This window comes from Thalassophryne amazonica, chromosome 19, assembly GCF_902500255.1.
Source record: "Thalassophryne amazonica chromosome 19, fThaAma1.1, whole genome shotgun sequence".
Classification (NCBI taxonomy): Eukaryota; Metazoa; Chordata; class Actinopteri; order Batrachoidiformes; family Batrachoididae; genus Thalassophryne; species Thalassophryne amazonica.
The window spans coordinates 49126839-49153309 of NC_047121.1; the positions used below are offsets into that span (position 1 = coordinate 49126839).

Consider the following 26471-nt stretch of genomic DNA (forward strand, 5'->3'; position numbering starts at 1 on the left):
GCTCCGAGCGCCGATCGACAGGCTGACACCCCGCTGAAACAACCAGATAATTTCCAACGTGAAGGCTTTGTTGAACCAGGACATCGTCTGACTTTCACAAAAAGGCAGAAGGCGTGGACATCAGCACTTTTTCGGCACATTCCACTGTTACACAAGTTTTTTTCATGGAAAAAGAAGCGGATGAATGCGCCACCGTGCCGCTCATGGCGCGGGACAAAACTACCTCTGTGTTGGTCTCTCAGGACGGCTTTCAGGTGGCTTTCAGACAGCTTCCGGTTGCTTTTCAGTCGTGTGAATATCCGAGAAATTGAGCATGAGCTGGACATGCCCCAACATGTCCTGTGAGGCTTCATCACAGCGTTGCTTTGCGCCATGCGGCTCCGCCGCGACGCCTGTCAGGGTCAACAGCTCCCCACCCGCACCGTAAACAGTGCTGGTGGAGAGCTGCTTCCGCCTCCTGAGGCGTCGGACGGTTTGCCAGAATCTCTTCGAGGCTGACCGATAGTCCTCCTCCATAGCCTCCCCGAACTCCTCCCAGACCCGAGTTTTTGCCTCTGCGACCGCACGGGCTGCGGCACGCTTGACCTGCCGGTACCTGTCAGCTGCCTCTGGGGTCCCACCTACCAACAAAGATAAGTAGGACTCCTCCTTCAGCTTGATGGCATCCCTTACTTCCGGTGTCCACCACCGGGTTCGGGGATTGCCGCCGCGACAGGCACCAGAGACCTTGCGACCACAGCTACGAGCAGCCGCATTGACAATGGAGGTGGAGAACATGGTCCACTCGGACTCCATGTCTCCAACCTCCCCCGGGATCTGGGAGAAGCTCTCCCGGAGGTGGGAGTTGAAGACCTCGCTGACAGAGGGTTCCGCCAGTCGTTCCCAGCAGACCCTCACGATACGTTTGGGCCTGCTAGGTCTTACCGGCTTCCTACCCTCCCAGCGGATCCAACTCACCACCAGGTGGTGATCAGTCGACAGCTCTGCCCCTCTCTTCACTCAAGTGTCCGAGACACGTGGCCGAAGGTCAGATGATATGACTACAAAGTCGATCATCGACCTCCGGCTCAGGGTGTCCTGGTGCCACGTGCACTTATGGACACCCTTGTGCTCGAACATGGTGTTCGTGATGGACAAACTGTGATTAGCACAGAAGTCCAACAACTGAACACCACTCGGGTTCAGATCGGGGAGGCCGTGCTTCCCGATCACCCCCCTCCAGGTCTCACTGTCGCCGCCCACAGGGGCACTGAAATCCCCCAGGAGAACAATGGAGTCCCCAGTCGGAGTGCTATCTAGTACCCCTCCCAGGGACTCCAGGAAGGTCAGGTACTCTGCACTGCTGCTCGGCCCGTAGGCTGAGACAACGGTGAGAGACTTGTCCCTGACCAGAAGGCGTAGGGACGCGACCCTCTCGTTCACCGGAGTGAACTCCAACACTTGACGACTGAGCTGGGGAGCAATAAGCAATGCGACCCCAGCTCTCCGCCTCTCCCCGTGGGCGACGCCAGAAAAATGAAGCGTCCAGCCCCTCTCCAGGAGTTGGGTACCAGAGCCCAAGCTGTGCGTGGAGGTGAGCCCGACTATCTCTAGTCGGTATCTCTCAACCTCCCGCACAAGCTCAGGCTCCTTCCCCCCTAGCGAGGTGACATTCCACGTCCCAACAGCCAGGGGCTGTGAGCATGGACCGGGCCGCCGGGCCACCCGCCCTCGACCGCCATCCAATCCTCTCTGCACCCGACCCCCATGGCCCCCTCTGCAGGTGGTGAACCCACAGGAGGGCGGGCCCATGTCAGCCCCATGCGCTAAGTCGTGTCTCAGAAAAGAAATTATCCCTCTGGAGTGGAGAAAAGAAAAAAGAAGAAGTTGGAAGACGAGAAAAAACAACAAGACAAAGGTAGGTTTGCATGTCCAATATTACAATTTTTGTTGTCATTATTTGCGAAATGATCCGTTCGTTTAGTGTAAAGTGCTTTAGGTGTCTTAAAGTCAGAGGCGATTGCTCTGAGACTGCAAGGGAAGCTCAGCTTCCCCTAAAATGTCAAAAAAATAAGTGATCAAATATATACTGTTGTGTGTACATGTCATTGACTAAATATGCGCTACAATGCGCTCAACTTTTGTTCAGAATCAGCTTCTTATCACTAGTAACGACGCGGCTTTCCTCTCACTCAAACCCGCAGCTTCACAGTGCTTTAAACAGCGTGGACGCTGAGCGTCCACAGAGTTCAATAGCGACACAAAGCATGCAGCGAGACGAGACGAGTCATTGGATAAATGTTGGGCTTTGTCCCGCCCATCAGACGCTCAGCGTGTCTGGGGGTCTATGGGGCAGTGGGTTGGCCTTGGCTGGCCTGGAGGCTCAGCTTCTGCATGATGATTGGATGATCTGTCTGAGGCTGAATCCCTTTTTGATTGACAGTGAAATGAGCGAATCAGCGATCTTTTGGTGTAAACATACGTGGGAGCATTTTCATTCTGTTCTGAGTTGAACCGAAGACTTTCCTAATCCTCTTAGCGGCATTTTCTTTGTTAAAACGACTAGCGACAAATCGAGCTTCTATTTCTGGTGTTTTTTTTTGTTTTTTTTGTAGCTGCTTGTGTTTGGAGACTGATTTCTATCACTCTTTCTGACTTCTATCGCAGTTTCTGTCCCTACCGAGCAGCGGGTGCTGCTGAACTCCTCCACCGTCACAAAACACTCACAGGCGGACACACTTCACACTAGCCTCGCGCCAGTCCCAGCTAGCGAGCTAGCTAGGTAGCAAGCTGCACATAATGGCAGACAATTTGAATGTTGTGGACCGGATTTTGGCGAAGCCATTTGATTTGATTTCCTTAGGAAGAAAAACTTAGAGTTAAACAGCAGGGCAGATCAACTCCTCAGATTAATTTGGTACAAAAGGTGGGGAAAATTAGCTCAGCTCTCAATGGTTTGCAGGCCAAAGTTAAAGAAATAGCCCCCAGTGCAATGTTTGTGCATTGCTATACACACATTGCTGTTATGTTGTGGATTTCTATGTTCATTTTGGAGATTATTTAAGTATTGTATTTATTATTTAAGTATTTAATTTTGATTCCAACTTTATTTTTCTGTAAGATAATGTGAATGTCATTTGATTCTATTTTGTATTTGGATATTGAACACCATTGCACATCTGAAAAAATTTAACTATTTAACGTGTTTACTATAAATGCAGTCTCCTGCCTGCTGATTTTACTTTGAAATAGTTAAATTAATGAGCCATACTTATACATCACTCTGTATGTAGAAGTTAATTAAAACATATTTATGAGTTTGCTACCCCTTTAAGGTTAAAAACAAGAATGACACCTGTATGATGTAAGATAATTACAAATAATGCTAATGATTGTGGGTACGTTACACACATAACAGTGTAGCCTATGGAATAATGAGGCATCTGGTGCTGAGGTGATGGTAGGGAGGCCCCCAAATGAAGGCCCCATAAAGGCTTTGGCCGGCCCTGCATGAAGTCAAAGGAATTGTTTGTAGACAAAACTGGGGAAGGGTACAGAAATATTTCTGCTGCTTTGAACAGCCCAGTGAGTACAGTGGCCTCCATCATCTGTAAATGGAAGACGTTATGATCCACCAGGACTCTTCCAAGAGCTGGCCGCACGTCTAAACTGAACGATCAGGGGAGAAGGACCTCAGTTAGGGAAGTGACCAAGAACCTGATGATCTCTCTGTCAGAGCTGCAGCATTCCTCTGTGGAGAGAGGAGAACCTTCCACGAGACAACCATCTCTGCAGCAATTAACCAACCAGGTCTGTATGGTAGAGTGACCAGATGGAAGCCACTGCTTAATAAAAGGCTCATGGCAGCCAACCTGGAGTTTGTCAAAAGGCACCTGAAGGACTTTCAGACCATGAGAAAAAAATTGGTCTGATGAGACAAAGACTGAACTCTTTGGTGTGAATGCCAGGCATCATGTTTGGAAGAAACCAGGCACTGTCCCTACAGTGAAGCATGGTGGTGGCAGCATCATGCTGTGGGGATGTTTTTCAGCAGCATGAACTGGGAGACTAATCAGGATTGAGGGAAAGATGAATGCAGCAATGTACAGAGACATCCTGGATGAAAACCTGCTCCAGAGTGCTCTTAACCTCAGACTGGGGCGATGGTTCATCTGTCTGCAGGACAATGACCCTAAACACACAGTCAAGATATCAAATGACTGGCTTCAGGACAACTCTGTGAATGTCCATGAGTGGCCCAGCCTGCGCCCAGAACTGAATCTGATTGAACATCTCTGGACAGATCTGAAAATGGCTGTGCATCGATGCTCCCCATCCAACTGTTGTGTGGGCCGCTGAAGAGGAGGTACTGCTGGCCCACCACCACCAGTGGGCGCCCTGCCTGGAGTGCGGGCTCCAGGCACCAGAGGGCACCGCCGCCTCACAGGAGCAGCCAAGGTGACAGCTGTCACCCATCACCTGAGACAGCTGACAGCAATCATCATTGGGGTATATCAATCAATCAATCAATTTTTTTTTTATATAGCGCCAAATCACAACAAACAGTTGCCCCAAGGCGCTTTATATTGTAAGGCAAGGCCATACAATAATGATGTAAAACCCCAACGGTCAAAACGACCCCCTGTGAGCAAGCACTTGGCTACAGTGGGAAGGAAAAACTCCCTTTTAACAGGAAGAAACCTCCAGCAGAACCAGGCTCAGGGAGGGGCAGTCTTCTGCTGGGACTGGTTGGGGCTGAGGGAGAGAACCAGGAAAAAGACATGCTGTGGAGGGGAGCAGAGATCGATCACTAATGATTAAATGCAGAGTGGTGCATACAGAGCAAAAAGAGAAAGAAACAGTGCATCATGGGAACCCCCCAGCAGTCTACGTCTATAGCAGCATAACTAAGGGATGGTTCAGGGTCACCTGATCCAGCCCTAACTATAAGCTTTAGCAAAAAGGAAAGTTTTAAGCCTAATCTTAAAAGTAGAGAGGGTGTCTGTCTCCCTGATCTGAATTGGGAGCTGGTTCCACAGGAGAGGAGCCTGAAAGCTGAAGGCTCTGCCTCCCATTCTACTCTTACAAACCCTAGGAACTACAAGTAAGCCTGCAGTCTGAGAGCGAAGCGCTCTATTGGGGTGATATGGTACTACGAGGTCCCTAAGATAAGATGGGACCTGATTATTCAAAACCTTATAAGTAAGAAGAAGAATTTTAAATTCTATTCTAGAATTAACAGGAAGCCAATGAAGAGAGGCCAATATGGGTGAGATATGCTCTCTCCTTCTAGCAGGACGGCATCTCCACCTCATTGCCGAGATATCGTTTCTACCTGAGAGGTAACGTATCAAAGCTGACGGAGTGTATCCTTTTGGATTTGTGCTTAGTTTGTGGATTACTGTTCCAACGAGAGGTGGAGGTAACTTCCCTGCTGTTCGGAGTCTTGGGTGCAAACGCGCCCCCATCTAACTGTTCTTTGTTCCTCGCCAGCAGTACCAGGTCCGACACGCGGAGGCAGTGGCCACCTGGGAGTTCGGGACTTGGCGGCTCCAGTATTCCCGGGGTCCTGTGGCGGAGGAAGCCGTGTGGTTCCGGTCTTACCTTGGAGAGGCGTCTCCTATCTTCGAGCCTGCCCACACGACACTTTTGTGAATTGACTGTTGTCCATTTCCGTGATTGGTTGTATTCGTTGTGCACATTCACAACAGTAAAGCGTTGTTATTTGACTTACTCCATTGTCCGTTCATTTGCGCCCCCTGTTGTGGGTCCGTGTTCCTACACTTTCACAACAGGATATCTCGGCTAGCGTCATGGATCCCGAGGGGCGTCAACCGGCTGTTGAACGGCCAATGGAAGAACAGGGCGTACAGGCGTCCGCAGGAGGGGTAATCGGTGAGTTGCAGCGGATCCTCACCGCTTTCACGACTCGGTTGGATTTGATGACCGAGCAGAACGTCCTCCTGAACCGCAGGTGGAAGCGCGCCCTCCGGGCGCCGCTGCGGCTCTCCCTCCCGTCGACCCTGTGCGTAACAGCGACGTTCCACTGGTCGTTCAACGACCCCTCCCACCTTCCCCTGAAGCATACATAAGCCCCCCAGAGCCGTACGGAGGCTGTGTGGAGACGTGAGCGGATTTTCTTATGCAGTGTTCGCTCGTCTTCGCACAGCGTCCCGTCATGTACGCAACCGACGCTAGCAAAGTAGCTTATGTGATAAATCTGCTTCGTGGTGAGGCACGCGCTTGGGCTACAGCACTCTGGGAGCAAAGTTCACGGCTCCTTCTGACATATGATGGGTTTGTGAGGGAGCTCAGAACAGTGTTCGATCACCCTAATAGAGGAGAGACCGCTTCAGCCGTGCTGCTGTCAATGAGACAGGAGCGCCGGAGCGCAGCTGCCTATGCAGTCGACTTCCGCATCGCGGCTGCGAGGTCCGGCTGGAATAGCGCTGCCCTCCGCGCCGCCTTCGTAAACGGACTGTCGTTGGTCCTCAAGGAGCACCTGGTGGCTAAGGACGAACCGCGGGATTTAGATGGGCTTATCGATCTGGTTATACGATTAGACAATCGGTTAGATGAGCGCCGTCGGGAACGAGACGAAGGGCGTGGCCAGGCACGCGTCGTCCCTCTCCCTTCCGGTTCCGACCGCGTTCCGCCCTCCCCACGCTCCACGGCCCCTGCGCTCTGTGCGGTTACAGCCCCCCCTGCTGACGAAGCTATGGACACGAGTAGGGCAACATTTAGGGCACCGGTTACACAAAGGAGGCTGGCCCGCGGGGCGTGTTTTGTTTGTGGCTCGATTGAGCATCAATTAAGAGACTGCCCCGAGCGGTTAAACACCAACGCCCGCCCCTAGGAACTGGGCTAGGGGTGGGCCGAGACATTCACGTGGGACACACCCACATCGCCACACGACTCCCAGTTACAATCCTTTATGAGGATTTAACCCTGAAGGCCCCAGCACTGGTGGACACGGGCTCAGAAGGGAATTTGCTAGACAGCAAATGGGCCAGGGAGATAGGGTTCCCTCTGGTGGCGCTTACCTCGCCTGTGCAGGTACGGGCGCTAGATGGCTCCCTACTCCCTCCAATCACGCACAAGACACCACCAGTAACACTGGTGGTGTCAGGGAATCACCGGGAGGAGATCGAGTTTTTCGTGACTCTGGCCACCTCCCGTGTGATTCTCGGGTTCCCCTGGATGTTAAAACACAATCCCCGGATCGAATGGCCGTCCGGGGTAGTGGTTCAGTGGAGCGAAACCTGCCATCGGGTATGTTTAGGTTCCTCGGTTCCTCCCGGTTCCCAGGCCAGGGAGGAGGTCAGAGCCCCGCCCAATCTAGGGACGGTGCCGGTGGAGTACCATGACCTTGCGGAGGTGTTTAGCAAGGATCTGGCGCTCACCCTTCCCCCGCACCGCCCGTATGATTGTGCCATTGATTTGGTTCCAGGCGTTGAGTTCCCATCCAGTAGGCTGTACAACCTCTCATGACCTGAACGCGAATCAATGGAGACCTACATCCGGGACTCTTTGGCTGCCGGGTTGATCCGGAATTCCACCTCCCCGATGGGTGCGGGTTTCTTTTTTGTGGGGAAAAAGGATGGCGGATTACGTCCATGCATTGATTACAGGGGGCTGAACGAAATCACGGTTCGTAACCGATACCCCTTACCCTTGTTGGATTCGGTGTTCACGCCCCTGCATGGAGCCAAGATATTCACCAAGCTTGATCTTAGGAATGCGTATCACCTGGTTCGGATCCGGAAGGGAGACGAGTGGAAGACGGCATTTAACACCCCGTTAGGACATTTTGAGTACCTGGTCATGCCGTTTGGTCTTACAAACGCTCCCGCGACGTTCCAAGCATTAGTTAATGATGTCTTGCGGGACTTCCTGCACCGGTTCGTCTTCGTATATCTAGACGACATACTCATCTTTTCTCCGGATCCTGAGACCCATGTCCGACATGTACGTCAGGTCCTGCAGCGGTTATTGGAGAACCGGCTGTTTGTTAAGGGCGAGAAGTGTGAGTTTCACCGCACCTCTTTGTCCTTCCTGGGGTTCATCATCTCCCCCAACTCCGTCGCTCCTGATCCGGCCAAGGTTGCGGCAGTGAGAGACTGGCCCCAACCCACAAGCCGTAGGAAGCTGCAACAGTTCCTCGGCTTTGCGAATTTCTACAGGAGGTTCATTAAGGGCTACAGTCAGGTTGTTAGCCCCCTGACAGCCCTGACCTCACCAAAAGTCCCCTTCACCTGGTCGGATCGTTGCGATGCCGCGTTCAAGGAGTTGAAACAGCGCTTCTCGTCTGCACCCGTTCTGGTGCAGCCCGATCCTAGTCGCCAGTTAGTGGTTGAAGTGGACGCCTCGGACTCAGGGATAGGAGCTGTGCTGTCCCAGAGTGGGAAGACCGATAAGGTCCTTCATCCGTGTGCCTATTTTTCCCGCAGGTTGACCCCGGCTGAACGGAACTATGATGTCGGCAACCGAGAGCTCCTTGCGGTGAAAGAGGCTCTTGAAGAGTGGAGACACCTGTTGGAGGGAACGTCCGTGCCATTCACGGTTTTCACTGACCACCGGAACCTGGAATATATCAGGACCGCCAAGCGGCTGAATCCCAGGCAAGCCCGCTGGTCACTGTTCTTCGGCCGTTTTGACTTCCGCATCACCTACCGGCCCGGGACCAAGAACCAGAGATCGGATGCCTTGTCCCGGGTACACGAAGACGAGGTCAAAACGGAGTTGTCGGATCCACCGGAACCCATCATCCCGGAGTCCACTATCGTGGCCACCCTCACCTGGGACGTAGAGAGAACCGTCCGGGAGGCCCTGGCACGAAGCCCGGACCCCGGAACTGGACCGAAGAACAGACTTTACGTCCCACCAGAGGCACGGGCTGCAGTCCTGGACTTCTGTCATGGCTCTAAGCTCTCCTGTCATCCAGGGGTGCGAAGAACCGTGGCAGTTGTCCGGCAGCGCTTCTGGTGGGCGTCCCTGGAGGCCGACGTCCGGGACTATATCCAGGCCTGTACCACCTGCGCCAGGGGCAAGTCCGACCATCGCAAGGCTCCGGGACTGCTACAGCCGCTGCCCGTGCCTCATCGCCCCTGGTCCCACATCGGCCTGGATTTTGTCACGGGCCTCCCGCTGTCCCAGGGAAACACCGTCATCCTCACGATAGTGGACCGATTCTCCAAGGCGGCCCACTTCGTGGCCCTCCCGAAGCTCCCAACGGCCCAGGAGACAGCGGACCTCCTGGTCCACCACGTCGTCCGCCTGCATGGGATACCATCAGATATCATCTCCGATCGCGGTCCCCAGTTCTCCTCGCACGTCTGGAGGAGCTTCTGCCGGGAACTGGGGGCCACGGTCAGTCTCTCATCCGGGTATCACCCCCAGACCAACGGGCAAGCAGAGCGGGCTAATCAAGAAATGGAGCAAACACTACGTTGTGTGACAGCCGCGCACCCGGCGGCCTGGAGTACTCATCTGGCCTGGATCGAGTACGCCCACAACAGTCAAGTGTCATCAGCCACCAGCCTCTCCCCCTTTGAGGTGTGTTTGGGGTATCAGCCCCCATTATTCCCGGTGGTTGAGGGAGAGGTCGGTGTGCCCTCGGTCCAGGCCCACCTGCGGAAGTGCCGTCGGGTGTGGCGTGCCGCCCGTTCTGCTTTGTTGAAGGCCCGGATGAGGGCGAAGACCCATGCAGACCGGCGGCGGACCCCGGCCCCTATGTATCGCCCCGGGCAGGAAGTGTGGTTGTCCACCAAGGACATTCCACTGCAAGTGGCCTCCCCAAAACTGCAAGACAGATACATAGGTCCGTTTAAGATTCTCAAGGTCATCAATCCCGCCGCAGTGAGGCTGGAAGCCGAAGCCTCACTGCGGATCCATCCAGTATTTCATGTGTCAAAGATCAAGCCCCATCACACCTCGCCCCTCTGTGCACCCGGTCCGGCACCACCTCCTGCCCGGATCATCGATGGCGAGCCGGCTTGGACAGTGCGCCGGCTGTTGGACGTCCGACGGATGGGCCGGGGCTTTCAATATCTGGTGGACTGGGAGGGGTACGGTCCCGAAGAACGCTCCTGGGTGAAGAGGAGCTTCATCCTGGACCCGGCCCTCCTGGCCGACTTCTACCGTCGCCACCCGGACAAACCCGGTTGAGGGGGGGGTCCTGTTGTGTGGGCCGCTGAAGAGGAGGTACTGCTGGCCCACCACCACCAGTGGGCGCCCTGCCTGGAGTGCGGGCTCCAGGCACCAGAGGGCGCCGCCGCCTCACAGGAGCAGCCAAGGTGACAGCTGTCACCCATCACCTGAGACAGCTGACAGCAATCATCAGTGGGGTATATCAGCAGGACGGCATCTCCACCTCATTGCCGAGATATCGTTTCTACCTGAGAGGTAACGTATCAAAGCTGACGGAGTGTATCCTTTTGGATTTGTGCTTAGTTTGTGGATTACTGTTCCAACGAGAGGTGGAGGTAACTTCCCTGCTGTTCGGAGTCTTGGGTGCAAACGCGCCCCCATCTAACTGTTCTTTGTTCCTCGCCAGCAGTACCAGGTCCGACACGCGGAGGCAGTGGCCACCTGGGAGTTCGGGACTTGGCGGCTCCAGTATTCCCGGGGTCCTGTGGCAGAGGAAGCCGTGTGGTTCCGGTCTTACCTTGGAGAGGCGTCTCCTATCTTCGAGCCTGCCCACACAACACTTTTGTGAATTGACTGTTGTCCATTTCCGTGATTGGTTGTATTCGTTGTGCACATTCACAACAGTAAAGCGTTGTTATTTTACTTACTCCATTGTCCGTTCATTTGCGCCCCCTGTTGTGGGTCCGTGTTCCTACACTTTCACAACACCAACCTGATGAAGCTTGAGAGGTGCTGCAAAGAGGAATGGGCAAAATTGCCCGAAGATCAGTGCACCAAGCTTGTGGCATCATATTCAAGAAGACTTATCCCTTTATATACGTAGCACCCCTTGGGTATATTCTACGGTATTATGGGATTACCTTTCATTGCTATGCTGATGATATTCAATTGTACATGCTGATAACTGCTGGTAATTTTACCCATATAAAATCCTTAGAAGACTGCCTTGTATCTGTGAGAAGTTGGTTGTCTAGTAACTTCCTACTCTTAAATTCTGATAAGACTGAAATGATGGTTCTTGGTCCAGCCAGACATCGGCATTAATTTGACCAGCTGGCGCTTAGTTTGGGTTCATGTGTTATACATCATACGGACAAAGTGAGTAATCTTGGGGTGCTTTTTGATCCTACGTTGTCCTTTGACCCCCTCATTAGAGATATTATGAGGACTGCCTTCTTCCATCTGCAAAACATAGCGAGGATTCGTCCCATCCTGTCTAAGGCTGATGCTGAGACTTTGATACATGCATTTATCTCTTCCAGATTGGATTATTGCAATGCTTTATTTTCTGGTCTGCCGCAGTCCAGCATTAGGGGTTTCTTCTTGTGGCACCAAAGGATACATGAAATTTCATTATATCCAGTATACAATGACAATAAAGGCCTGAACTGAACCAAACTGAATTGAATTGAACTTAATTAAATTATGCATCCTTCATAATATTTTGTTCTTGACGGTTATTTCAGTTGATGCACAGCAGTGGATTTTAATCCAAGTCCTGGAAAAAAATCACAGAGTATTATTTTCTAGTTTTCCTTCCTCACCCATAGTCAATTAGCCGGATTACATTTAACCAATCGAGAACACACCAGGATTCTAGAATCAAGAACTGGGAGTTCACTCAGAGCACTTAATGCTGTAATCCCTTTCAATTTTTTAACACTGAAGTCATAAAAAGCATTTTCTTTGGCTCGAGCTCAAGCTTCAAATCCAGTGCTGATCCATACGTTTTCAGACTAAGTTTATAAATGTTGGCTATTTATCCCTGTTACAAGGGTGGAGCCCTGAAATTGATAAAAACTATTCAAATACATTTATTCATAAATAAAACATTTCATAAATATGAACAGTTACCATTTGCAACTATTAATATCATGCTAATAACAGATCTTCCCCTATCTGTGGTCAACAACATACCCAGTGAAACAGTCATTTTAAAAGAACTACAAAATAACTAGTGCGTGTTGATCATGGGGATCCACGGGCTCTAGATTGGGTAGTGATTATAAAATAGGTAGCTGACATTTTTCAAGGGTGGTAATAAATTATGCAAAGTTTCTATAATTATTTGGAATTGCGTGTAATTACCAACATTCATTGCTCACAGTCCTATCAATGTTCTGTTTTAGTGGCATTCAACCTTGGCCCAAAATATATAAGCATACCAAACGGCAAATGTCAGCTCTCCCCAGTTTGTAAGTTTTTGAAGGTGCACACATACACGTACACAGAGGCCACTTCGCTTTTAATATATAGATGATTTACTGCCCCCTGCTGGAATGGCATGTGAGTACAGAATGTAATTATCAATGTCCATTGTTCACTGTTGTTAGCTAATATCCGTAGTTTCTCCAAAAATATTAGTCCTATCAACTTTCCGTTTTCACAGCGTCCATCCTTGACCCAGAATACATAAGCAAACCAAACAGCAAATGTCAGCTCTCCCCAGTTTCTCCATGATCGAAGCCATACACATGCACACATGCATACATGTACACAGAGGTCACTTAGCTTTTAATATATAGACATTATATTTGCCACAGAATTCCCTCAAACTAAATACTTTACTAGCAATAAAATTACCAGTGTTTGTGATATGCTACAGGCAAGGTTGGGTAGGATTACTTTGAAAGAATATATGTGGATTACACATATGTACGTACATACATTTGGATTACTTGTAATCTGATTACTTTTGGATTACATTTCAAAGTAATCCTACCCAACCTTGGCCACAGGTATAAAGGTACTTCACAATAACTAGATTTCAACACAAAGTATATTTCTTCAGCTCTGTGTAAAACTGAAAGGAAGTGCACCTTTATATTGTAACTTGTTTGCTGATCTGTATGAGCTCCATCATTTATGTAACATCGTCATCTGCTTTAACATTAAGTCAGTTTGTCATCATCATCTGCACACTCACATCATAAATCAGAAATCTATTCATATATCTGGTGACTAAAACCCTTCAATCGTACTCAACAAAAATATAAACGCAACACTTTTGGTTTTGCTCCCATTTTGTATGAGATGAACTCAAAGATGTAAAACTTTTTCTACATACACAATATCACCATTTCCCTCAAATATTGTTCACAAACCAGTCTAAATCTGTGATAGTGAGCACTTCTTCTTTGCTGAGATAATCCATCCCACCTCACAGGTGTGCCATACCAAGATGCTGATTAGACACCATGATTAGTGCACAGGTGTGCCTTAGACTGCCCACAATAAAAGGCCACTCTGAAAGGTGCAGTTTTGTTTTATTGGGGGGGGGGGATACCAGTCAGTATCTGGTGTGACCACCATTTGCCTCATGCAGTGCAACACATCTCCTTCGCATAGAGTTGATCAGGTTGTCAATTGTGGCCTGTGGAATGTTGGTCCACTCCTCTTCAATGGCTGTGCGAAGTTGCTGGATATTGGCAGGAACAGGTACACGCTGTCGTATACGCCGGTCCAGAGCATCCCAAATATGCTCAATGGGTGACATGTCCGGTGAGTATGCCGGCCATGCAAGAACTGGGACATTTTCAGCTTCCAAGAATTGTGTACAGATCCTTGCAACATGGGGCCGTCCATTATCCTGCTGCAACATGAGGTGATGTTCTTGGATGTATGGCACAACAATGGGCCTCAGGATCTCGTCACGGTATCTCTGTGCATTCAAAATGCCATCAATAAAATGCACCTGTGTTCTTCGTCCATAACAGACGCCTGCCCATACCATGACGGTTTCTGACAGTTTGTGCAGAAATTCTTTGGTTATGCAAACCGATTGTTCCAGCAGCTGTCCGAGTGGCTGGTCTCAGACGATCTTGGAGGTGAACATGCTGGATGTGGAGGTCCTGGGCTGGTGTGGTTACACGTGGTCTGCGGTTGAAACGCCTTTGGAGACGGCTTATGGTAGAGAAATGAACATTCAATACACGAGCAACAGCTCTGGTTGACATTCCTGCTGTCAGCATGCCAATTGCACACTCCCTCAAATCTTGCGACATCTGTGGCATTGTGCTGTGTGATAAAACTGCACCTTTCAGAGTGGCCTTTTATTGTGGGCAGTCTAAGGCACACCTGTGCACTAATCATGGTGTCTAATCAGCATCTTGATATGGCACACCTGTGAGGTGGGATGGATTATCTCAACAAAGGAGAAGTGCTCACTATCACAGATTTAGACTGGTTTGTGAACAATATTTGAGGGAAATGGTGATATTGTGTATGTGGAAAAAGTTTTAGATCTTTGAGTTCATCTCATACAAAATGGGAGCAAAACCAAAAGTGTTGCGTTTATATTTTTGTTGAGTGTAATTACCCACAAATTTGAAGCACTGTAATGTGAAGTCTACGTTCACTACTGGATTCAAGAGCTTCATCCTTATGTATTTATGTCATGTCAGCTTTTGTGCAGTTCTTGCCAGGCTGGTCAGTAAATATATTTCTCTAAATACATGGGATTTAAGTTATGTCTTCCATATGATGCCACAGTCATGTGATATAAATGGCTAATTCACTGACAATGAATTGTTCTTGATTGATTTCTTTTTCATTTAGGATCCAGAGCAGCTATGCGTCTCTTCAGAGGATCAACCAGGATTTGGAGGACAAGATGCACAGGACAGTAAGAGATTATTTCTGAGGTGTTATCTGTTTCCACATGACAGGACCAAAAACATTATCATATCAGTGGATCAGACATTTTGTGATTCTGCAAAATCCAAAGACCTGGTGCAACTAAATATCATTTTGAAAATCAGAGATAAATTAATGAAATGAATTAATAATGTTTCCAGACAAATTCAATCAAACTGCTTGGCTAAGAGTCTGACATCAAAGGCTTCCCGTGATCAATGGTGACAGCTTTCAAAAGTATAAATACAGCCGCTACTATAAATATTTAAAGCTTGATTACAAAGATGTCATAAAAATGACTTAAATGTAGAAGTAGATCACATCAGTCTGTAATATTTACAGATTTTACTTGTAGTATAACAACGAGCCCATTGCTTTAGTTTAATATCGATTCTTCAAATCATTCTGCACATCAAAAAAATTTCACATTTTCCTGACAGTATAATTTTACACACACATACACATCAACAAATAAACCATTGTATTTTAAATAACTACAGATCACTGTTGCTTCACCATGTGAGAAATCTGCAAGGACTAATCTTGACGGTGCACGTGCATTTAGGGCATGTCCAACTCCATTTTGCTATTTATACAGTGATTAATCTGAGTGCAAAGCAATGCGCAAGATGGAAAGGGGTTGTGTTTGCTCATTTAATCAGAATATGATATAAACCAGATTGTCAGCTGTCACTGACTTTAAGAATCGCGTTGTGCTGGTACCTGGCAGGTTGCTATTTAAATGGCAGCCTTGTGTAAAAGGTTTTGTGGTCAGCAAGTGGATCTAAATGCAGCATGTCACAGCACGTGAGTGGAGAGCAGCCGCCAAAGCTCCCTGAGGGGAAGCAGTGAAGCGAAATTTTTTATTTTGCCATTAGTGTTTACTTTTATTTTGTTTAATTGTTTTTTTATTTCAGTTTTGCTGTGTGTACAACAAGACCGTACGTGTGTTATGAACCCGCAAATCACAGTGGTTCCCAATCCTGCTACCTGGGAGCCTGAGAATTGCACATTTTCCATTTGGTCGCTCGGTCAGGTGTGTTTAGTCAAGTGTGTCTGGGTCCCAAGGACCAGCATTGGGAATGGACGTGCTAATGTGAGGTGTTTCTGAATATTTTGTCATATGTAGCGAGCTGAATAACTGGAATAATTAGTCTATAGACCATTAAAAAATGTTAATTAAAAAAAATCACTTTCCGCTGCCTGGAGATAGAAATGCACCAGCACTGCACCTGACAACACCTCATTTTAACACTAAAAGTCACCAATGGGTGCAAAAGTGAGTGAAGGGTGTGAAAATGACAACTGTGATGAAACTAGTGATGTACTAGTGCTGTACTGTGCACTGCTTTCACCCAAAATTAGGACCAGAAATAGGCAATGGGCCATACGTGCAATGTATCTTCATGACGCATTTCATATGATATGCAAAAAAGTGAAGCGCAATATTTCCTGCTTATTCCATATTTTGCAATGCACATTTCCTATTATATATTCAGAAATGTGCAATTGCTTTTTGGTTAATGTTAGAGTCAGAATAACCAATAAATAAAGCAAATGTATGCTTTTTTTTTTTTTTTTTTTTTTGGTGATATCATTTCCACCTACCAGTTGACGAATGCATGGAATATGTGCAAACTTTTGTGCATTACTTTTCGTACTTATTATTATGTGAGCATAATCTGAAATCAGTGAGCAGATGCATATTTTTGATTTCTTTTCAAGTGTAATCTGATTATTAATTAACTGAAGAACTTTGACATCAGTGTAGTTGGAGATCCATTCACTGACACGTTGGCCATTTTTCACTGGTTTGTGATGGCATCGTGAAAAGTGAATTAATCCATTAGTTCTTGATACTGTCATAAAATGAGCCACATTTTCATAATGGTGTCACAAATTCATTTCATGACCGTATCACAAAATCCAGGGTGACATGGGGGGGGTGTCTGTGGGGGTTACAGTCAGGGATAGGGGAAAGAGGAAGGGTTGGACTCATTTTGTGAGGGCCATGAAAAACAAAATGTGAGAGTGGGTTGTATTAATTAGTGCATGTTTTTTAAAAAATGTGCATGTTCCCCTGCTTGTACAGTGATTTTTCTTTTTTCTTTTGATGCTTACACAGTGTTACATCATGCTACCAACATGAACCTCCTCTATCCGGCTGTCACACTTCAGCTACTTTGCCTCCTGATATTAGCAGAACAACATGTGGCTGATGGGGATTTGTCAGAGGAAGGGCAGTTTGCCCGTAATGTTACATTCTTTTCATTAATAAAGCTTTTTGCATGGGAGCGCTGTGGTGGTGTGGATCTTTTTGTTTTTGGTATATATTTTTCTTGATCCAGCACGCCTTTTATGTGTTTTGGATGTGCATGTCTTCTCTGCACCATTTAAAGGTGACGACATGTACTCTCACAATGCGTCTTCGGAGGAATCAGTCATCTACTCTCATCAACTGGATCGTACCTGTTCAGTGGCAGAACACCCCCCCTCCCCCACCCAATATCTCTCTCAAAGCAATTACATGATCAAAGGCAGGGAGCACAATCAATGTCCAAAGTAATTGGTCTTACACACCAGAATGCAACCCTTTTAGAAATCTATTAGAGCTAACTGCTAATCTGGTCGCCTCAGCTTGAGCTGTCCAATCACGTCAAGCTGGGAGCTTCCTTTAGCATTTTTTAACCACCTGCGGCCGCCACGTCGGAGCTTATCAGTCAGCATCGATGCATGAGACGAGCAAGGTCCAGCCTCATGATTAAACTGGATCATAATGTCATCAGATGTTTGATCCACGGGGCTCATCTGCATCACATACGAACAAATAGAGAAAAACTGTGTGGGCTTATTACCGAACCAGCAGGAACTACAATTTGGAACATTTGTTCATAGAATGGCTGAAAATAAAAAATAAAACAAAAGGCACAACTGGAGGGTTCTGTATTTTATTTACCTGTTCATTTATGTTTAAAACAGACAGAACTGTATTGTGGAAAATCTGTTCGAGGGCAACAATCTGACATTTTGGATCACTGGTCTGATATCAGGCAAAATTACTTGCTTGGCTAGCGGATATTTAAAAATAAGCTAATAATTACATCAGATCTGATCGCAACCTTCTGTTGCGCGCAACTCGTGTTGTGGGTTGTGTTTCTTTTCCTTTTGGGGAGTAGAATATTTGTTTTGTGTCTGAGTGGATGTTTTGTTAGATGGCAATGTTAGACGAATGTATTTATTCATAGTTTGTTAAAAGATAGGGGAATCTGAATTAATATGGCTTGCTCTGCAATCAATTTTACAAAAGAACCATTTGAGAAGTTTGTGCTGCAGTATTTCTGTTACATGAATTTTTTGTATTATTTAATTTGTATATTTGCATTGTTATTAGCCTTAATTAGCAGGTACCAATAGCTTGGCGATGTTAGCTCTACTGATTGGGCCGTGGTTACTGAGGCAATATGTTAGTTACACTTTTGAATATCTGCACCAAAGCCACCAGTTATGAAAACCACCACCCAGTCTGTAAAATACATGCATTAATAAAACACTCAAACAAACGCTAGCCTGTTAGCCTTACTGTGTTTGGCTTCATTTGTCACTCAGTCTTGCCCAAGCTCCATTCATGGGCTGCTCGGGAGTGAGGCCGAGACAGAAAACATGATGATTTATTGACTTATTTCATTTCATTTATTTAGTGTCAAATCACAATAAAGTTGCCTCAAGGGGCTTCACACAAGTAAGGTCTAACCTTACCAACCCCAAGAGCAAGCACACAGGCAACAGTGGTAAGGAAAAACTTCTGAAAAACTTCTGAAATACTCAGTTCAACCCATCTGGCACCAACAACCATACCATGTTCAAAGATACTTAAATCTAGTGTCTAGTATCCAATCCAGTATCCAGTTTGAACTTCAGCAAGTCACCACGTCTAGATGCCTAAATGCCTTGAGTTGCTGCCATGTGATTGGTTGAGCTATTTGTGTTAACAAGTAATTGAACAGGTGTACCTAATAAAGTGGCCAGTGAGTGTATATAGCAGAGGTGGGATGAAGTCACTGTCAAGTGATTCTCAAGTCATCAATCTGCAAGTCCCAAGTCAAGTCTCAAGTCAGCTTGCAAACAACTGGTGGTCATTATGACTTGAGACTTGCAGATTGATGACTTGAGAGTGACTTGATGGTGACTTTGTCCCACCTCTGCTATATAGTGTATGAACAAACAGTGAAGTTGTGAGAAGGTGTGGCAAGCACCAGCTCCTTTCCATTTGGAGCAACAGAGACTTTAAAATTGAGGGGTTTTTTTATGTTTTTTTTTGGAGGGCAGGGGTTTCGATGTACGAGGTCTATTAGATAATAAACCAACCCTTTTATTTTTTTTTTAACTATATGGATTTGAATGACGTGCGATTACACCAATCATGCTTGAACCCTCGTGCGCATGCGTGAGTTTTTTCACGCGTGTCGGTGACGTCATTTCCCTGTGGGCAGGCCTTGAGTGAGATGTGGTCCCGCCCTCTCGGCTGAATTCCTTTGTTTCACACGCTGCTCAAGACGTTGCTTTATCAAAATTTTTTCTGGACCTGTGAGGAATATCCAAGTGGACACTATTCGAGAAATTAAGCTGGTTTTTGGTGAAAAATTTAATGGCTGATGAGAGATTATGGGGTGTTTCTCTCGGTGTAAGGACTTCCCACGCAGTGGGACGTCATGCAGCGCTTCCAGGCGCCATCGTCGGCCTGTTTCGACCTGAAAACATCCTAATTTAAGGCTTAATTCACCCAGGACGTCGTGAGAGAACAGAGAAGATTCAGAAGAGGCCGGCATGAGGACTTTATGGGGACATTCCACTGTTTAAGGACATTTTGTAATGAAAGACGTGCGCGCAAATTCGCCGAGTAGTTTCCGTGTGGACTCGGCAAATCTGTGTGCGCCGCGACAGGAAAAACACCTCCGTGTTGAAAACCATATGTAAAATTCAGGCGGCTTTTGATGGCTTTCAACAAGTGAGTAACTGAGAAATTGTTTAACAGCTTGGGCATGTTCCAACTTGCCCGTTAAGGTTTCCAACGGAGGTGTTTTTCCTGTCGCGACCCCCCGCGGTCGGGTCCAGCCCGACATGCGACTCTGCCCGCACGTTCTTTCATTACAAAATGTCCGTTAACAATGGAATGTCCGAATAAACTCCTCATGCCGACTTCTTCTGAAAGTTCTCTGTTCTCTGACGACTTCCTGGGTCAACAGAGCCTGAAATGTGGAAGTTTTCAACTTGAAACGGTGAGACGCTGCCGCCTCGAAGCGCAGATCGCTGTCAGGCGCCGTGGGCCATCCTTAAAGCGACACTACCAGACCAAAATCTCTCATCAGCCGTTAAAATTTTTACCGAAAACCAGCTGAATTTATCGAATGGTGTCCACTCAGTTGTGCCTTACAGTTTTGAAAAAAATTTGATCAAACAAAGAGCAGTCTCTGAGCCATTGCTAAACAATGAAAAAACGACGAGAGGGTGGGCGACTCCTCACTCAAAGACTGCCCACAGGTGAATGACGTAACCGACAGGCGTGAAAAAACTCTTGCATGCCCACGAGGGTTCAAGCATGTCTGATGTAATCACGTGATTCAAATCCATTTGTTTTTTGAAAAAAATAATAAGGTCGGATACTTTTCTAATAGACCTCGTATATGGAGTATTTCTGTCACTAAAGTTTATCTGTTATTATACACTTATGATCCAGATTAACTGGCTGAAAGGGATATAACAGAAGCCCGTTAAGTCGGGGTATCTGTGAACAGCTGTATTCTGATCTGTGGTAAAGCAGTGGAGATGTGGAGCAGATTTTGTTGGTTTCTATGTAAATTCATGTGCGACGGTGCACAAATGAGGCATGAAAATGTAAATAAATCAACCCAAACGTGAAGTCCAATATGCTAAGAAGGCAAAAATTTACAACATTCATGACGTGTCTTGTAATATTCACAACCTATTATTTGTGATGTAATAATGAAATATTTATTACTTTGTCACATGATGAATAGGTAGAAGGATCACTGTACAAGTGCATCAGTGCATTCCAGCCAAAACGGTTTTTCAAACGTCTGGCTGACGGAATTTATTAGTGCAGCAAACAAGAGACTGTACAGGATTTTTTTTTTTTTTTTAAGGCAGGCCTCATTGTCACTGGCCTTTCTTTTGATCTTGCGTCATTATAATGGCATTTCAAGGGAAAAACGTGCTCCTTTGTCGCAGACAGCCTATCAGATCAGACATAGAATTAAACGTTCAGAGGGGCCAGGGCCGGTGACATCAAATGAAAATCAAGGAGGAATAAATTTATTTCACTCACTCATCTTCAACTGCTTATCCAGGGTCAGGTCACGGGGGCAACAGCTCCAGCAGGGGACCCCACACTTTCCTTCCCCGTGCCACGTTGACCACCTCTGACTGGTGGATCCCAAGACGTTTCCAGGCCAGTGTGGAGATATAATCTCTCCACCTAGTCCTGGGTCTTCCCCGGGGTCTCCTCTTAGCTGGACGTGCCTGGAACACCTCCCTAGGGAGGCGCCCAGGAGGCATCCTTACCAGATGCCGAATCATGTCAGCTGGCTCCTTTTAACGCGAAGGAGCAGCGGTTCCACTCCGAGCTCCCCACGGATGACCAAGCTTCTCACCCTATCTCTAAGGGAGACACCAGCGACCCTCCTGAGAAAGCCCATTTCGGTCACTAAATTTATTTCATAAGTGACATATTAGCACCTGTAAGAAGTTAAAATTGCACTCTGCAAACATGTTGCAGAAATTTTACGTCATGTCCCTTGAGACGGAACTGAGTGATCATAAGAGACTGGCTTTGGTTGAGGAGCAAGCTGATGGACAACCAGCCCATCCGAGGAATCAGAAAATCTCATTCACTTCTCGCTATGGAAACTATATATATATATATATATATATATATACAGTAGTGTTCAGAATAATAGTAGTGCTATGTGACTAAAAAGATTAATATAGGTTTTGAGTATATTTCTTATTGTTGACACTGCAAACTCAAAACTATTATGTTCATTCTGCTTTTTTAGCAATCCTGTGAATCTCTAAACTAGTATTTAGTTGTATAACCACAGTTTTTCATGAGTTCATCACATCTGCGAGGCATTAATTTTGTTGGTTTGGAACCAAGATTTTGCTGGTTTACTAGTGTGCTTGGAGTCACTGTCTTGTTGAAACACCCATTTCAAGGGCATGTCCTCTTCAGCATAAGGCAACATGACCTCTTCAAGTATTTGACATATCCCAGCTGATCCATGATACCTGGTATGTGATATATAGGCCCAACACCATAGTAGGAGAAACATGCCCATATCATGATGCTTGCACCACCATGCTTCACTGTCTTCACTGTGAACTGTGGCTTGAATTCAGAGTTTGGGGGTCGTCTCACAAACTGTCTGCGGCCCTTGGACCCAAAAAGAACAATTTTACTCTCATTAGTCCACAAAATATTCCTCCATTTCTCTTTAGACAAGTTGATGTATTCTTTGGCAAATTGTAACCTCTTCTGCACGTCTTTCATTTAACAGAGGGACTTTGCGGGGGATTCTTGCAAATAAATTAGCTTCACACAGGCATCTTCTAACTGTCACAGCACTTACAGGTAACTCCAGACTGTCTTTGATCATCCTGGAGCTGATCAGTGGGTGAGCCTTTGCCATTGTGGTTATTCTTCTATCCATTTTGATGGTTGTTTTCTGTTTTCTTCCACGCGCCTCTGGTTTTTTGTCCATTTTAAAGCATTGGAGATCATTGTAGATGAACAGCCTATAAATTTTTTGCACCTGCGTATAAGTTGTCCCCTCTCCAATCAACTTTTTAATCAAACTACGCTGTTCTTCTGGACAATGTCTTGAAAGTCCCATTTTCCTCAGGCTTTGAAAGAGAAAAGCATGTTCAACAGGTGCTGGCTTCATCCTTAAATAGGGGACACCTGATTCACACCTGTTTGTTCCACAAAATTGACGAACTCACTGACTGAATGCCACACTACGATTATTGTGAACACCCTTTTCTACTTTTTGTACAAATAGCCCAATTTCATAGCCTTAAGAGTGTGCATATCATGAATGCTTGGTCTTGTGAGACTCTACAGAATCTACTGGTACCTTGTTTCCCATGTAACAATAAGAAATATACTCAAAACCTGGATTAATCTTTTTAGTCACATAGCACTACTATTATTCTGAACACTACTGTATATATACAGTAGCTTGCAAAAGTATTCAGCCTCTTGGTATTTCACAAATTTTAATTTGTTTATGGCATTTCAAATATAAAAAGTAAATCAGGCTTCTCAATATAAAATTTTCTAAAATTATCTTCCTTAGACTCAAGTTGAAAGTAAATCTTTACAACTTTATATAAATTAATTAAAAATATAAAAACCAAGATGATGGGTAGCACAAGTAATCAGCCCCTTTGGTATAATACCTGTAAATAATCAGTTTAATTGCCAGTTTTCTTCAGAGGAGTCAGGGGATGGATACATGCACATTTTAAAGTCAATGAATATGTCTTGAACTTTATTTACATCAGTTATGAAGAAATACAAACAGTATGGCACTCTATGGTAAATCTGTGTGGAGTAGACAGTTCTTAAAACCTGAATGACTGTGCAAGAAGAAGAGTGAGGAAAGCCACCAAGACACCCAGACAACCCAGAAGAGGTTACAGGGTTCTGTGGCTGTGATTAGAGAAATTGTGCACAGTGCATGTTTTGCATTTTGTATCCACAGTTATACAACTTCATGATGAAGTGGTATAGAGGAGGATTTTATTTAAAAGAAGACCTGAAAGTTGAGGTACATTTGAGATGCAAGCCTAGATTTAATGTTTTGGGGAAAGAAAGCCTTCCGTAGCATGAAGAGGATGAGTCTACACCTTCCCCTGGATTCCAGTCCAATGCAGGTTACTGCATTGGACTGGAAATGCCAAGGACTGAGACGATGCAGATGAAATGCCTTGTCCAAGGACACAGACAGGCTGTCTAACCCAGAATCGAACCCTTGTCTAAATTATTGGTAGACCAATCCTTCGTCCGCTGAGCTACCTAGTGTACCCTATTAGTGAAAAAAAGGAGAAATCTTTGTCATTAATTCAAGGAGTTGAAAAAAAAATGCTTTGACCGTTTACAAATTACTCCCCATTTGTATACCATGCCTCCACAAGTAATTGGACAAATACAAGGATTGTTTTAAATACAGATTATCACAATTTAGATATTTGGTTTTTGTTTTTGGGTTTGTGCATGGTGCACTGCTGTTTGCATGTTTGCGTTTTGAAATTTTATTTGTGTGATTAATTTATATTTGTATTTATTATCATGCATGTTTTTACATACATATGTATACATTTTTATTTTTTGGTTAAAAGGGAGGGCGTTTATAAGCTTTTGCTTCTGCCTACACCCTTTTCGGGCACATTGTTAAATTGTTTTCTTTACTGTTCTGAGTCTGTGTGCCAACTAAATTCATTCATTCATTCATTCACTTTTACAGCCAGTTTTCTGGAAACAATTTAAGGGATGGATCCATGAACATTTTCAAGTCACTGACTTCATTTATATAGTCATTAACAGTATGGTACTGTCTGCAAAATCTCTCCGGAGTACACAGTTCTTCAAAAAATTGACTGGAGACGGGTGAGGGAAGCCACCAAGACAACTCTGAAGGAGTTATAGAAAATAAAGTCACTTTTGGCTGCAGTTTTTTACTGTAGTGGCTGTGGGTTTATATTTTTGTATGCATGAATAGGGATGGGTATCGAGAACCGGTTCCTTTCGGGTATCGTTAAGAAATGATTCGATCCACCGACATCGATAAGCTTTGTGCTTAACAATTCTGTTATCGGTCCTTCAGAGTGGCCAGGGGCGTAGGTTTGCATATGGACCATAGGGACAAGTCAGAACCATTATTTTGGGATGGCAAAATAGTCCCTACCAATATTTAGCATTTTTGTTTATATAACAAAATCATTCACTATTTTTTTGCGAACTCGATACTATAATTTTAGTCGTCACGTTTTGTGTTTTCGACGTGCCAGAGTGACAGGGTTACCCATGTTGTAATTTCATTGACACGTTCTTCTCACATGGACGTAAACAAAGCGCATCTCGTGGCAGGCAGTGCTTCATTTGTAAAGTGGGAGGTCCCAGAGCGCAGAGGATGGGTGGCTCCGGTGCAGTGTTGCCAGATGTACGATAATTATCGTATTTGTACGATAGTTTTGCCCTCTGTACGATGTACGATCAATAATGGGAAAAAATCCAAAATGTACGATAATTTCAGTTGTTGCCCAAACACGCATCTCTCTCTGACACCCAAGAATCATTTTGCAGGCGTTGCACTCAGGCGGCATCAAAGACACACCACACACAGGGCTGCTGCTGGCTTTGGCCGCCCGGGACAACGTCATTTGAAAGCCCGCCCCCTCTCCATACAAAGTAATGAGTTCCCATCCAATCTGTGCCGTGACAGGAAGATTCCCCAACCAACATCTTTTTTTTTTTGAAACTTTATTTCAACAAATGCAACAACAAACGAACAAAACACAAGAGCAAAGAGATATACAAGAAAAATAAAAAAAGTTCAAGTTCCTTATGGAGGTGTCAACATTTTTTCTGTGTTCAACAAAATCTGCACAAGTGTCCATGGCATCGGATGACGACAGCGACCTCGAGGTTGAATTCGACTCTTTCTAGTCTGGTAATTAACACGTTTGTGTCCCTTCACAGAAAAAAAAAAATCTTTCTAGTAGTGCGTTCTAGTTTCCCCATTACTATAATTACTGTTTAAAAATGTGACATAAAATTCTTTGGAAATAAAAACAAAAAACACTAAAATAGCTACGTTGTATGCGTTTTGTTTGTGTACGATCATTTCTCCCAAAATACGATAATTTTGAGGTTTTGGTACGATACTTTCATATTTCATATCTGGCAACACTGCTCCGGTGCAGAAAAACAAGAAGGGCGGGGGGAGGGCTTGCGAACAATGCTGTGCGCCACACTTAAAATAAACTTCACACACCTTCACAAATGACACTAACATCCTGCCTTTTCCTCAGAAATTACTACATTTATGTTTGCTGTCTGTCTTTGTACTTTTTTGTCAGTTTTGCGCTCTTTTTCATACTTTTGCCTCGTTTCAAAAGTCACCGAACGCACTTTACCGTAATATATGCAACATATAGCATACTGTTGGAAAGCACGGGTTCTTGGCTTGCTGTCAGTGTTGAAATTTTTCAGCGTGAGGGCTTACATGAGAACTTACGGTAATGAGAATCAGCGGCGCATTAGTGTGAAACTTCCGTGTTTTTCCTCTGCGTTATGACATCACAGGCTTCGTTTACCGTAATACACCATATATATCATTGGAAATCCCTTTTTTTTTTAAATTAGGTTGCCAGATACCTACAACTGCATTATTGATGAAGAGAATAGATTATACATCTTGGTTGCAAAAACTTTTTTTTTTTTTTTGTTAGCTCCACAAGTATTTTTTTGTTGTCTTGTTTTCTCAGGTGTAGGCCTATCGAATAGATTCGTGATTTTGGGTGCAATTTTGTTATTTAAGCTATTTGTTTGTTTGCCTACACGCTTAATATTGTAAGTAAAGTGTTAAATTATTCAGCATTATGTCGTCATATGTTATGTATTATGC

At 45.6% G+C, this 26471-nt stretch overlaps 1 protein-coding gene across 1 annotated transcript in view; it reads left to right on the forward strand.

Moving 5' to 3' along the window:
• LOC117500643 (brain-enriched guanylate kinase-associated protein) overlaps positions 1 to 26471 on the forward strand; it is a 108607-nt gene that overhangs the window by 51210 nt on the left and 30926 nt on the right. Inside the window, exon 4 of the mRNA XM_034159388.1 lies at positions 14686 to 14752. Within this exon, the coding sequence (XP_034015279.1) occupies positions 14686 to 14752 (67 nt within the window). The remainder of the gene's footprint in view (positions 1 to 14685; positions 14753 to 26471) is intronic.